The 13,975-nt window shown below is 38.9% G+C and overlaps 1 protein-coding gene and 1 long non-coding RNA gene across 3 annotated transcripts in view; one reads left to right on the forward strand and one right to left on the reverse strand.

Moving 5' to 3' along the window:
* PHEX (phosphate regulating endopeptidase homolog X-linked) overlaps positions 1–4,711 on the forward strand; it is a 220,776-nt gene extending 216,065 nt beyond the window's left edge. The window contains exon 21 of one of the 2 annotated variants that reach the window (XM_030806771.1): positions 1,303–4,711. In XM_030806771.1, coding sequence (XP_030662631.1) covers positions 1,303–1,320 — 18 coding nt within the window. In that variant the 3' untranslated portion in view covers positions 1,321–4,711. The remainder of the gene's footprint in view (positions 1–1,302) is intronic. The other variant, XM_003261145.4, reaches the window with a different exon arrangement.
* LOC115833260 lies at positions 796–7,465 on the reverse strand. The gene is made up of 3 exons (XR_004028694.1): positions 7,368–7,465; positions 3,454–3,518; positions 796–920 (listed from the first exon to the last, which is right to left on the reverse strand). It is a non-coding gene; the product is annotated as an uncharacterized LOC115833260 (long non-coding RNA).
* Between the last annotated feature and the right edge of the window lie 6,510 nt (positions 7,466–13,975).

Raw genomic sequence — 13,975 nt, forward strand, 5'->3', positions numbered from 1 at the left:
AAAATGTGTTCCCACTGACAAATGGTGCAGATGAAATCACACAGTAGATTAATTACTCAACAGATAAGTTTTTAGAAAGTTATTTCCTTTAACTAGTTGCCTGTAATGTTGAATTTTACAGTGTATGCTTACTAATTATCAGCGATATTCCATCTTTAACACTTGCCTAGGGTGAATCACACTATGAAATATGCATCCCTACCCATATATTCAGCTAAAACACAAGAGGTTATGAGGAGTTTTTGGATACAGTCCATCACATTTATTCAAATACCCGTAGGTAACAAAGTCATTAGGGAAGAAATAGTCAGGGACTGAGAATGCTGAGTCTCTAGTCAACCCTTTGAACATGGAGTTGAGTAAGAAATAGAAGGGGGGAAGATTTTGTGTATGTGTGTGCTGGCTTGTTACTGAGGTCTGCAGTAACTATAGATTTGGAGTGCAGCAGAAATCACCCAGTGGCAATACCACTTCCAAAAGGCAGCTACAGTCTAAGTGCTGAGTAGGACTCCAGTCTTTACTGTAGTTGGAAGCCTATAAGAATGTGATATATTGGAGCTAACTCCAGGGAAGAATTACTCATCAGTAATAACTAGATACCATTCATTAATTGATCATTGCATTAATCAAATTCTGGGCAGCTATGAGCTTCCATACCTAACACTAATTCAGAGAAAATGTTTTGTAGATTGAATGAATTCTTTAAAAATAGCTGGAAATGCAACAACATGGATGACTCTTACAGACATTATATTCAGTGAAAGAAGTCAAAGACCAAACAGTACATACCGTGGATTCCATTCACATGAAGTTCAAAATCAGGCAAAGCTATGGCAATAGAAGTCAGAGTAGTAGTTATCTTTGGAGATGGTGTTGGTCTGGAACAGGCAGGAGGCTTCTGGGTGCTGGAATGTCTTGATCTGGCAGATAGTAATATGGGCATATACACACAAAACTGGCAAGTTCTACATTGAATATTTTGTATACTTTATGTCAGTTATACTTTCCATAAAGTTTTTAGAAAGTTAGAAAAACTAATATTGGTGATGATACAGTTTTAAAAGAATTTGAAGACTGTTGGAAGAGTAATAGGGGCATTTGCCTGGCATTCAGGAGATGCTGGTTCTAGTCTGTTAATTTTTTCTGGAAATTTACTTAATCATTTTGGGCTTTAGTTGTCTCCCTGTAAACAGATTAAAAGAATGCCAACATTCTTTCTAGCAATATTCTGCTACAGTTTTATACAGAACCTGTTGATGTGCAAGAATTATATGACATATGCTTTGACGTATCTTTTTTCAGGGTCAATGGTGCAATTAGTAACTTTGAAGAATTCCAGAAAGCTTTTAACTGTCCACCCAATTCCACGATGAACAGAGGCATGGACTCCTGCCGACTGTGGTAGCTGGGACGCTGGTTTATGGCATCCTGAGACAGTTGCACAGTGCCAGCAGAGGCTGCACTGAGCCTTCATCGCCCATTGCTTTAGGCCTGGAGACTTTCATTTTTAGTGCATTTGCATTATTTGGGTAGGTGACCTGCTTGGATCTAGACAGTATCTGTTCAAAGTTGTAGGGCTTATAAAATGGAATACAAGAATGAACTAAGTATGTTTCTTTAGAAAATCAAACCAACAAAAATAAATCCCTAGGCTACTTTTGTTAAAATGTTATCTGCTAAATTGTTGCTATTGTCCATTTTAGTGTGTTAGCCACAGTTATGTGGTTCATAGCATTTCAATCTATAGCTTTGTGGGAAGCCTAAATTGATGTATCCTTTAAAAGTTCAATCTATTAAACTTGTAGCCTCTCAATGATGAAGACATGTGCATGAATACCTGGGAGGGCTTGCTGCTCTGTGGAATGCAGTGCAAGTTTTTATGGAGAGTAATTACACAGCATTCCTCAACTCTAAGGTAGTTAAATTAGAAATATGTTTGATCTCCATTTTACAATTTTTGATGAAGTTCTTGCCTTCAGCTTTGGAGTCTGTTGGAATGAAAATGTGTCTCACAGCTTGCATCTGATGTAGCAGATTGCCCTGTTCAAGTCAGCATGAACAAAGCTTGCAGAAAGGCTACTAGGTAACGGATTTGAGTTTATTCAATAGAAAAAAGGGAATGAGGACATATCTTTAGGTCCCAGAAGAAGCAAAACCTCCTAGTTACATAACAGCAGGGAAAGTAGGAGATGAAATCTCCAACATTTTGTCCAGTTTGTATGAACTGCAGTGATTGTCTGTCTGTCTGCTAGACACTTTTTTTAAGCCTAATTCTTGTTTGTTTCATTACCTTCATATGTGCGCATTGTACTGGTTTTGAAATGAGCAGACATTGAGAAAACAATTTTCTGATTCCCCATTAGGAACATACGATTTTCATTTCCCTTTAGTGCAAAGGAACAAACATCACATTGAGGAGGGAGAAATGTACCCTTCTGTTTCAGCTTAATGTTACCTCTCTTTAAAAAAATTTTTTTTGAAAAAATTATTGATTGATGACATTCTAGAATTTATTGATTCAATTTAAAATTCCCTGCATAGTCCAAATAAACATAATTTTTACTCTTCAAGTCATCTAAAGAGTTGTGAGAAAGAGCAGTACTATGTGTTTTATCCTTAGAGCACTATCCTTCTAAGTGAACTCTTTTCTTATTAGTGAGTGAGTGTGTGTGTGTGTAGGATAAAATTGTAATGGCTTTAAAGTTGTTACCTGGCATTTTTGGTTTCTTAAAATAGGCATCCCCATACTCCCTTTACATTATTCATTATACATGAGGTGCTGGGTTAAGTGGGCCAATAGGAAAATCTCAAAAGCAAAATGACAAATTCAGATTAACCACAGGAAGCCATTGTGTGTCCCTGTGATTTGTGATTCTTTTAAAATATATATATGTGTGTGTGTGTGTGTGTGTGTGCCATATCCTTTTGTAGCCATGGGAACGTTTGACGGGAGAAAAATGGAGGGGCACCATCATGAGGAAACAATTATACTGCATTAGTCAGTCAGAGGAGAGCGATTTTCCCCTTGACTTCTTCCTCTCTGAATGGATAAACTTGTGAAGGGCAGCTACCTTTTCCTCCTCTTAACCTGGCTTAATGTGACCTTAGTTTGTATTTCTAAAAACAAACAAGCAGTATTAGGTTGGAAATGTGTGTGTCTTTTCTCTGGAGGAAGCATTCTGACTTGGTTTAGACATACAAGATACTCTGTTTTATTCCTGCACTTTGGTGTTTAAAATCAGCTGAGGTTTGTCATGCTTATATGAATAGTGTTTCCCTTCTAGATTTCCTTTATAAACTCCAGATAAACACATTCCTGCAGGTCAGAGAAAGTGTTTGATAAAAGCATAGAATTATGGCTTTGGAAAGATAAATTAAGTCACTTGTTGGTTTAGCAAAACTCATTGGTGATTAGTTGTTGGGGCCCTCACAGTTTCTAGACGAGAAGCTTACCTTATCCTGATTAACTTTACTTGCTGTAACTCTTACACCGAAAATTGTAGGTAGGATGTCCATTACTAAAACAAAGCAAAACAAAACAACAAACCAAAAGCAGCAATACCAAATTATCACTACTAGCTAGAACAATGAGAAGGACTGAATTTCCAAATATATGCTTATGTTTAACTCTTCCAATTACATTCTCACTGTCCTTTCTCTTGGATACAGATTGCTAAGATAAGATAAACAGTGATTAAGTGGTAGAAAGAGAAAGGTAAAATGCAACTGGAAGGGAAAGAAAAAAGTAGGGAGAAGCTGGCCTATGGATGTGGCTCTGAAGAGAAGACAGGATTTTGGCATTCCTTGCTAAGCACATTCACCGGAGTAGAGCCATAAAGTTTTACAAAAATAATTATGGTAAATTAAAAGGATATTAGATATTGGATCTCAGACTAGGGCTGCTATAATACAGTTCTCTGATTCACACACCAGATGTTCTGCCCGTGAACTATTGTCTGGGCATCGGAAGGAGTTAGTTAGGTTTTTTGTTTGTGAAAATCTCCTGGATTAGTAAAAAAATTTTCTAGATATAAAGTGGTTTTATTTGGGCTCATCACCATTGCCAGCATTGGCAATGCTCAGCATTGGCCTCCTGTTTTCATTTATTCATTTTATGAGATGGACTTGGACATCACTAATGCAAACACAGGATTCATAAATTATCCTGAAGTTTATTTAGTGCCTTGCCTCAATGGAGCTTAAAGCATAGCACGTAAATTTTATCTTATTTAGCCCTGGAGCATCACTAAGAAGCAGCTAGGAACTATGGCTTGCCAGACAGATTATGCTTGTGCCAGAGAAGTGGAGAAGCCTGAAATCTCTTGTCACGTATCCCACAGGAAGGAAAGGTAGTCTTTGGGCTTTGGTCTACTGACCTGTGGATTAAACTCTATCCCTTAGATTATCCCATTTCTAAATACATTTATTCGATCAGTATTTCTATAATCACTTAGCATTTGATAGGCTTCTTCCTTGATACATTTAACATAATGCCTCAGTTGCATATTAAATTATGGAAGAATATACGATTGCTTCATATAACAACGTTCTCATCACCAGTGACAGTGTCCTACTGGCTTGAAGAAAGATATTCTTGGATTATGCATTTTATATCTAAATGGTTATTGTGAGACTGGTTGTATTTTCTTCTCCTACTCATGAAACGATGTGAACAATCAATCATTTTAAGGACAATAAAAAGTTGGTTGAAGGCTGTGTCTTTTTTTAAAAATATTAAAATCTATTAGATCTGTTAACATATTCTGTCGTCCTGTTTTATACAACATTTGCCAAAAAATAATGTACAATAACTGTACTATACTAGCTTTCTTGGCTTAGAAAAGTGAGATTTGAATGCAGTAACTTTCTCCATAGACAAGAAGGTATTTACGAGGTTGTCATTATATTTTCTTCCAGAATGTAAGTCAGCAGATATGGTTTATTGCCTTTGTAATAGTATTTCTATAGAGAAAGAGATGCCTCTGAGGAAATTATCAGCGATGATAGGGGATAGGGCTGATCTCACAAAAGTGACAGTGAACATCACAGTTGTTACTATCAAATCAAAGAATCTCTGTGTTATCATCATTCTTTAACAATCCAGTCAATTTATAGTTATTCATTCAGCACACAGTAACTGAGCACCCATTATATTTAAATCAATCAATCACCAAACTAGCTATGTTTAGGTGGATAATATACAGTGTCTGGGCTTCAGTGAACAGTCTGGTCTAACATGGGAGATGAATATATAAACTGTTTCAATTGCCCTACTGAGTGATTATGATATATACGTAAATCACGTTGTGGTTTGGAACACAGAGAAAGAATTATTCAACTTTTGTCTGGTGGATACTATTGGTGTTTCCTCTGCGCAGATCCCAGCAAATTCCTTTTTACTGGGTGGCCTTATCTCATCTTCGGTCTGCTTTTGTTTCTAATTGGCTGTGGCTCTCTAGGATGGCTGCCTTCATGCTACTGGAGCCTCTTTGCCCAATGCACTTTCAGAGAACTGGAAGTGCCTGGTGACCCTTAGACAATGACTGAGTGGTATGGGACTCTGCATGCCTGACTACCTCCCCGAGTTCAGACAAATCCAGAGGCATACAATAGAATTTACACTGATTTCTCTGTGGTGTCCTTTAGTGTTATGCTGACAGTGCAAATTGAGTCCCATGTTGATTGATTAAACACCTTTCTGGCACTGATATGTTCTCAGATCTGGAAAAGGCTGGGCGCAGTCGCTCACGCCTGTAATCCCAGCACTTTGGGAGGCCAAGGTGGGAAGATCACGAGGTCAGGAGATCGAGACCATCCTGGCTAACACGGTGAAACCCCGTCTCTACTAAAAATACAAAAAATTAGCCGGGTGTGGTGGCAGGCGCCTGTAGTCCCAGCTACTCGGGAGGCTGAGGCAGGAGAATGGTGTGAACCCGGGAGGCAGAGCTTGCAGTGAGCCAAGATCGCGCCACTGCACTCCAGCCTGGGGGACAGAGCAAGACTCCGTCTCAAAAAAAAAACAAAAAAAAACAAAAAAAAAAGATCTAGAAAAGTACTGGTTTGTAGGATCCTCGGTCAGCCCTTCTGCGTAGTAGGTCATATCATCATCATGTACAGGAAATGGACATCAGATGACACAGAGATTGTGGGTAATAAGTAGCTGAGTATGGCCTGTTTGTGCCCTTCTTGGAGAGTTTATTCTAGTTTCTGAGCTGATCCATGAAAGGATTTTTGTGTATAGGGAAGTGGCACAAGGGAAGATGCATATAAGTGACAGTGTTAGATATGCATCTAAGTGGACCTGATCAAAATTTGCAAGAGGCTGTTTCCAATTAGGTTTAACATATTTGCATGTGCCTCAAGTTCACTTGCTTTTTTAAATTAAGATCACACTAGCTGTAGAAACAAGATAATCTCAATGGCTGAACCCAATTTATTTCTTGTTTTCATTACATACATAATGGGTATTAATTATCAGTGAGTTTCTCTCCTCTAACCAGTCACTCAGGGACCCCAGCCTCCTTCCGTATTATGGTTCTGCCATTTTCAACACATGATTGAGTGTATGCTCATCTATAAGAAGCCAGTGGAGGGAAAAAGGCCATGGAAGATATTGAGTGGAAGATTTGCAATTGTCCTTGAAGTTGTCTACATTACTTCTGTTCATATTCCATTGGCCAAATCTAACTGCAGGGGAGGCTGGGACATGTAGTCTAGCTGTGTGCCCAGAATGAATAGCAAATGGGTTTAGTTCTCAGGGAGCATTCCCAGCTACACCTTATAAAGTGACGTATGGGGCAGTAACTTTGGGTTCTTTTGAATTTAGAAAATTGCTTTTGAGCACAGCACAACGAAAATTGAAAATGCCATTGGTAGCCTGCAGTTTATTCTGTAGGAGTCTTTTTAATTAACGGCTTAATTGGATAATTTAATCCCCGTTAGAATTGGAGATATGAAAATGAAAATGAGATACTCCCTGTGATCTGACAATACTGTGCTTTAATAAACACACCAAAGTGAGCCCGGAAATGAGCACCACAAAAGCATTACCATGATTTGTGATCAGTGAAAGAAAACCTGATCCATAATTTTAATTATTCCTAAATGGTTTAGATACATGTTTCATTTGAATGTGTATTTTGTTTTGTTAATTGGTTCAATTAGAAAGGTAACTGAACATAAGAATCTGTGGCAAAGCCATGAATTTATAATATGTTCTAAGCTTTTAAAATATATACCATTGAGAAAGTAACTAAAATATCCTACAAAATACTGTTCAAAGTGCAATATTTTCCAGTATTTTCAGAGAATTTATATACAATAGTTTTTACTTCTCCATTGATTATGAGATGAAAAATACTACTCACCATATTCTTGTTATATGCTTTCTCCACTTGAATGAGAAATTGAGGCTCAGAGTCCAAGAAATGAAGATGAGTGTCCATGTACAAGCCACAAAAGTGCTGTTCTAATTAATTCTGGCCAGAGACTCCACTTTACAGAGAAAGAAAAACTGAATAAGTTAAAATCCCAGTGTAAAAAGCTACCTAAAATATTGAGTATCATTTTCCCTGCCAGTTTGGCTGAAATGTCTGCAAATGTCCTAGACAAAAAAAGAAGTATAGTTTACCATTTAGGAGTACACTGTGTTAACTTCCAAATTGATTTAGAACTCAGTGGAATCCCAGTACTTGGATAACAGTCTGACAGCCCTCCCACCCCAGTGACATTTGATGAATGTCAAACATAGCCCAAAGCATATTTATTCCAAAGTTGACCAGATTTTCAATTGGCATTTGTATTTTTTTTTTTTGGCCTAATAATAATCGTAGTGAAAATGGCTTCTGTTTGTTGATACCCACTATGTCCTAGGCACTCCGCTGGGGCATGCCTGCTTTGTGGCCAACCCTCACAACAATCTTGCACATAGTTGTTGCTATTCCAGCTTCACAGGTGAGAAACACGTGACTTGTCAAGATCACATTAGTAATTGCAAGAGCCAGAAACAGTCAATTTTGTCTAACTTCAGAGCCCATTCTCGAATGTTCTCCTGGGATATAGAACAATGTTAACATGATTGTAACCTGTGACTTACTGAAGACTTCAGGTTATACTTCTATGGTAATCTGTTAGAAAATAATATAAATAAAGGGGTCAGTTTACAATACTTTATACTTACTGGTAGTTTCAAGTCCTTCAGAAAGGATTCTAGATACTGCTCTTTACTGATAATGCTTGTTACTATTTATTATGTTTAATGTGCCAAACATGTACTAAATACCTTATTTATATTATCTAATTTAATTATCACAACTTGGATACATATTATTATCTCTACTTTACAGGTAAGAGACCTGAGGCTTGGAGAGGTTAATGACTTCATTCATGATCATTTAGCTAGCAACTGGCAGCATGCATTTGAATCCAGTTTGGTCTGAGTGCTTTCTTAGGCAAACATTAACTATGGTAACTCTTAAGTCCTGGATGTCCAGGCTGGCGCATCCCCTCAGTTCAGTTGGCAGACCTCCCTGAAATCTACCTGTGATCAGCCCCATGATTACCCTCACCCTGTCTGTTCAGTCCCTGAAACCAAAAAGTTTGCAGGTTACTTTCTCCAGAGAACAAAATCTTTGTGGCCCTGCCTATGGGTAGTTGAGAGACTTTTAAGCAATCACCTTGGTTTTGACCCTATGATGCATTCTTTTTTAAAATTTTTTTAAGATTTGACAACACTGTGTGTATCACGTACAACACGATGTTTTGAAGTATATATACACATTATGGAATGGTTAAATCTCACTAGTTAACAATTGCATTACCTCATGCAGTTATTTTTTGTGGGGAGAGCACTTAACATTCACTCTCTTTGCATTTTTCAAGAACATAATAAATCATCATTAACTACAGGCACCTTGTTGTACAATAGATCTTTTGAATTAATTCCTTCCATCTAACTGTAATTATGTATCCTTTGAACAACCTCTCCCTATCTTCCCCACCCCGCAGTCTCTGGCGGCCACCATTCTACTCTCTACGTCTATGTGAACAGCTTTTGAGATTTCACGGGAGTGACATCATGCAGTATTTATCTTTTTGTTTTCTGGCTTATTTCACTTAATGTGCTCCAGGTTCATCCATGTTGTCACACGTAACAGAATTTCATTATTATTATTATTATATTATTTGAGATGGAGTCTCGCTGTGTCGCCCAGGCTGGGGTGCAGTGGCGCGATCTCGGCTCACTGCAAGCTCTGCCTCCTGGGTTCATGCCATTCTCCTGCCTCAGCCTCCCGAGTAGCTGGAACTACAGGCGCCCGCCACCACGCCCGGCTGATTTTTTGTATTTTTAGTAGAGACGGGGTTTCACTGTGTTAGCAAGGATGGTCTCGATCTCCTGACCTCGTGATCCGCCCGCCTCGGCCTCCCAAAGTGCTGGGATTACAGGCGTGAGCCACCGCGCCCGGCCCAGAATTTCATTATTTTTTATGGCTGAATAATTTTCCCTTGTGTATATATACCACATTATTCCTCCCTTGATGGACGCTTAGGTTGATTCTACCTCTTGGCTATTGTGGACAGTACTGCAATAAACATGGGAGTGCAGATATCTCTTCAACATACTCATCTCATTTCCTTTGGGTATATACTCAGTAGTGGGATTGCTGAATCATATGGTAGTTGTAGTTTTAATTTTTTAAGGAATTTCCATACTGTTTTCCATAATGGCTGTACTAATTTACATTCCCACCAAGGGTGTGTAAGGGTTCCCTTTTCTCAACATCCTTGCCAGCACTTGTAGCCTTATCATGCATTCTGACATTTGCTGTTACCTAGAGCTTCCAAATCCTCAGGCCTTCTGGTATTCTATAGAGTATTTCAGTTTGCTTCTAGCAGGGGGTCCAATATTTTTGTCTATGTAGGTTTATACCTTTTAAAAAATATATTTTTAGCTTTTTGAAGTGAGAGGGTGAGCAGATCTACATCCGAGTCTCCTACATTCAACTGGAAGTCTACATTTAATTTTTTTAATGGGGATATTTAATAAAAATTTATTTGGAAAGAAATGCTGCTATAGATACAGTTCTATATGGAATTATTGCCTTTCCCCGGTAATGTCTGTAACTAAAGAGTCTAAAGTTTCCTTTAAACTGTTGAATATTAGGAGGTTTTATTTTTCACAGAAACCCATCCTATTTTTTCTTAGTTAATTTAATAAAATAAACACACACGAACATTTGGTATTTTTCATGTCTCCTAAAGACATAGAACTTAGCCTTCGGAGAATTCATCTGAGATTGAAGGAACCTATCTCTGTGTACCTTCCAAAGTTGCCTAGGAGTACATGTAGGAGAATGCTAGAGTGGATTTGTCACAAATGCTGTGGAGGAAATTTTTACCTATCAACAAGGGCTAAGCTCGCTCCTTGGAGATTCACACTTCAACTCTCATTTGCACACACATAGAGTCTCTGGTACAGATTGAGTTTGAGTTAATGCACATAGCTTGTAGGGAAGAAATCAATCAAAAACCTTTTTAAGGATAAATGGTTCTTTAGGAACAGAAAGTTCAGTATCTCAATTTTATTATAAGCACTGAATAAAAACCATTTTAAAACATGCAGCATATTAAAACTACAAAAGGCGCTAATAATAAAGGTATTCCCTCACCTAGGTCAGTTGGTGATATGTACTAAGTGATATTTAGAATAAGGAAAAAAATCAACTGTCATTTAATGTCTGCCTACAACACATGAGGCAGAGTGCTAGTTGTCATATTGCAATTTGAGTAATCCAGGACTCTGGTGACTTTAGCCCAAAACTTCACGAACAATATTATAACAGCCTTGTCATTCCTATGCTTAAGAAACCTTTAGCGATTTTTTTTTTCATTGTGTTTACAATAACATCCAAACAACTTTCCCTGACTTAAAGGGCCTACAGGACCTGGCTCTCTGTTTCTGCTGTCACTTCTTCATAGCCCTTTTCTAGCTCCATTGGTGGTCTTTCTGTTTCTGTAAATTTGCTAAACTTTCTCCTATCTTCTCAGTCTCAGGGCCTTTGCTGCTTTGCCTGAAATGCTTTTTGTATGTCTTTCACATAACTTCATTGAAATTAGGCCCCTTAACTATGTAGTCTATCACCTCACCTGGCTCACACCTTCATAGATCTTACCACTGTTGCTAGTTTTCTCCTTCCTTCCTCCCTCCCTCCTTCCCTCTCTTCTTTCCTATTGTTTGTCTTCCTTCACTGTCTTGTAAGTCCCGTGATATTAAAACTTTCTCCTGGGCTAGGCATGTTGACCCATACCTGTAATCCCAGCACTTTGGGAGGCCGAGGTGGGAGAATTGCTTGAGGCCAGGAGTTTGAGACCAGACTGGGCAATATAGCGAGACCCAGTTTCTAAAAAAAAAAAAAAAAAATTAGCTTGGCATTGTGGAGCATACCTGTAGTCCTAGCTACTCAGGAAGCTGAAGCTGGAGGATGGCTTGAGATCAGGAGGTTGAAGCTGTAGTGAGGTATGATTGTGCCACTGCACTCCAGCCTGCATGACACAGTGAGACCCTGTCTCTAAAACAAAACAAAACAAAAAAGTTTTTCTTTTGTTTATTACTGTATTTCTAGCATCACTACTATATTTCTAGCACTCAGAACAGGGTCTGAAAAATAATAGGCCCTTGAATAAACATTTAGTAAATTTGTTCTTTCATTTCAGCAATAAATATTGATCATTTACCATGTGCTTGGCACTCTTTAAGGGCTGCTGAGGATATTGCAGTAAACCAAACAGATAGAAGGTCTTGCTTCCATAGAGCTTATAGTCTAGGAGACAGACAATAAAATAAATAAGTGAAACATGATATAGTAGATGGTAATACTTGTTATGGAGGAGAGAGGAGGATATAATATGTGGATGTCAGAGTGTTGCAAATTTAAATAGCATGATCAGGACGATGTTTGAGCAAAGAACCTATCTTGGAGAAGAGCCTTCTTGGCAGAGACAGGAGCATCCCAGGACATTTGTAGAAGAGCAAGGAAACTAGTGTGGCTGGAGCAGAGCGAGCAAGGAAGAGTGCAGAATGAGATGATGTCAGGATGAAAACAACATTCAGCTTGTCTATGGTCACATAGGCTGCTGCAAGAACTCTTTTTTTCACTCTGCATGAGATGGGAAGCCATTGGAGACTTTTGAGCAGAAAAGTGACAAGATCCAACCTGTGATTTCCATGATGACTCTGGCTGTGTTGAGAATAGACTGTGGCTGAACAGGGGAAGAGGCATGAAGACCAGTTAGGAAGTGGTTGCCATCATCCCAGCAAGAAATGATGGTGGCTGCGTCCAGGAGAGGAGCAGGGGAGGAAATGAGTGAATGAACGATAATGAAATTTAAGAAAGAAACGCTCCATCATCCTATTACTTTGAAATTTCCACCTATTTCTTTTGTATTTGTGTTTTTCCATAGCCCCATGTATAATTATACGGCATAATTTTATTCTGAGGATAGTATGATTTTGAATCTTTTTCATCTAATAGCATCGGCCTGCATCCATAGGTGCTTCAAAATGTTTTTTTTTTTTTTTTTTTTTGAGATGGAGTCTCACTCTGTTGCCCAGGCTGGATACAGTGGTGCAATCTCGTCTCACTGCAACCTCCGCCTTCCGGGTTCAAGCGATTCTCTTGCCTCAGCCTCCCGAGTAGCTGGGATTACCAGCGCATGCCACCACGCCCAGCTAATTTTTGTATTTTTAGTAGAGATGGGGTTTCACCATGTTGGCCAGGCTGGTCTGGAACTCCTGACCTCAAATGATCCACCCACCTCGGCCTCCCAAGGTGCTGGGATTACAGGCATGAGCCACCACACCTGGCAAAATCTTTAATTTTTAATGGCAGAATGATATTCTTTAGAGTTTCTGTGACATAATTTGTTCAATTATTTCTATTTAGAAATTTATTATTGATTTCATTTATCACTATTGTAAATAATAGAGATGAAAATCTTAATATGTAGATTTATTTTCTTTCCTATAGGTTGTTTCTTTAAAATAAATACTTAAGAGTGAATTTACTTCATCAAAGAAGGCATGTATATGCTGTTGTGGCTTTTGAAGTGCACTAACAAATTGCATTCTAATAAGGTTGTATGCATGCGGGTACCTACCGGTTTTACAATAGAACTGGATCAGAAGTAGGTCCTGCTCATAAGAAAGTTACAATATAATGTGGGAAGAAGATGTGTAAACCATCAGCTGTAATAAAAAGCACAATGAAGAACAGTGTAAGAAGGTACCACATGAGGCCGGGCGCGGTGGCTCAAGCCTGTAATCCCAGCACTTTGGGAGGCCGAGGTGGGCGGATCACGAGGTCAGGAGATCGAGACCATCCTGGCTAACACGGTGAAACCCCGTCTCTACTAAAAATACAAAAAAAAAATTAGCCGGGCGTGTTGGCGGGCGCCTGTAGTCCCAGCTACTCGGGAGGCTGAGGCAGGAGAATGGCGTGAACCCAGGAGGTGGAGGTTGTGGTGAGCCGAGATCGTGCCACTGCACTCCAGCCTGGGGGACAGAGAAAGACTCCGTCTCAAAAAAAAAAAAAAAAAAAAAAAAAAAAAAAAAAAAAAGGTACCACATTTAGAAAAACCTTATCAGCTTTAGGTGTTATTAATTTCATTTTTAGTAATTTTTGCATTCCTTAAATAAATAAGGCTGAATGCAATGACTCACACCTGTAATCCCAGCACTTTGAGAGGCTGAAGCAGGTGGATTGCTTGATCCCAGCAGTTCAAGACCAGGCTGGGCAACATGGTGAAACCCCATCTCTACCAAAAAATATAAAAATTAGCAGGGCATAGAATGTGCACCTGTAGTCCCAGCTACTGGAGAGGCTGAGGAGGGAGGATTACTTGAGCCCGGGAGGTTGAGACTGCAGTGAGTCATGATTGCACAACTGCACTCCATCCTGGGTGACAGAGTGAGAACCTG

Source organism: Nomascus leucogenys, chromosome X (genome assembly GCF_006542625.1).
Source record: "Nomascus leucogenys isolate Asia chromosome X, Asia_NLE_v1, whole genome shotgun sequence".
Classification (NCBI taxonomy): domain Eukaryota; kingdom Metazoa; phylum Chordata; class Mammalia; order Primates; family Hylobatidae; genus Nomascus; species Nomascus leucogenys.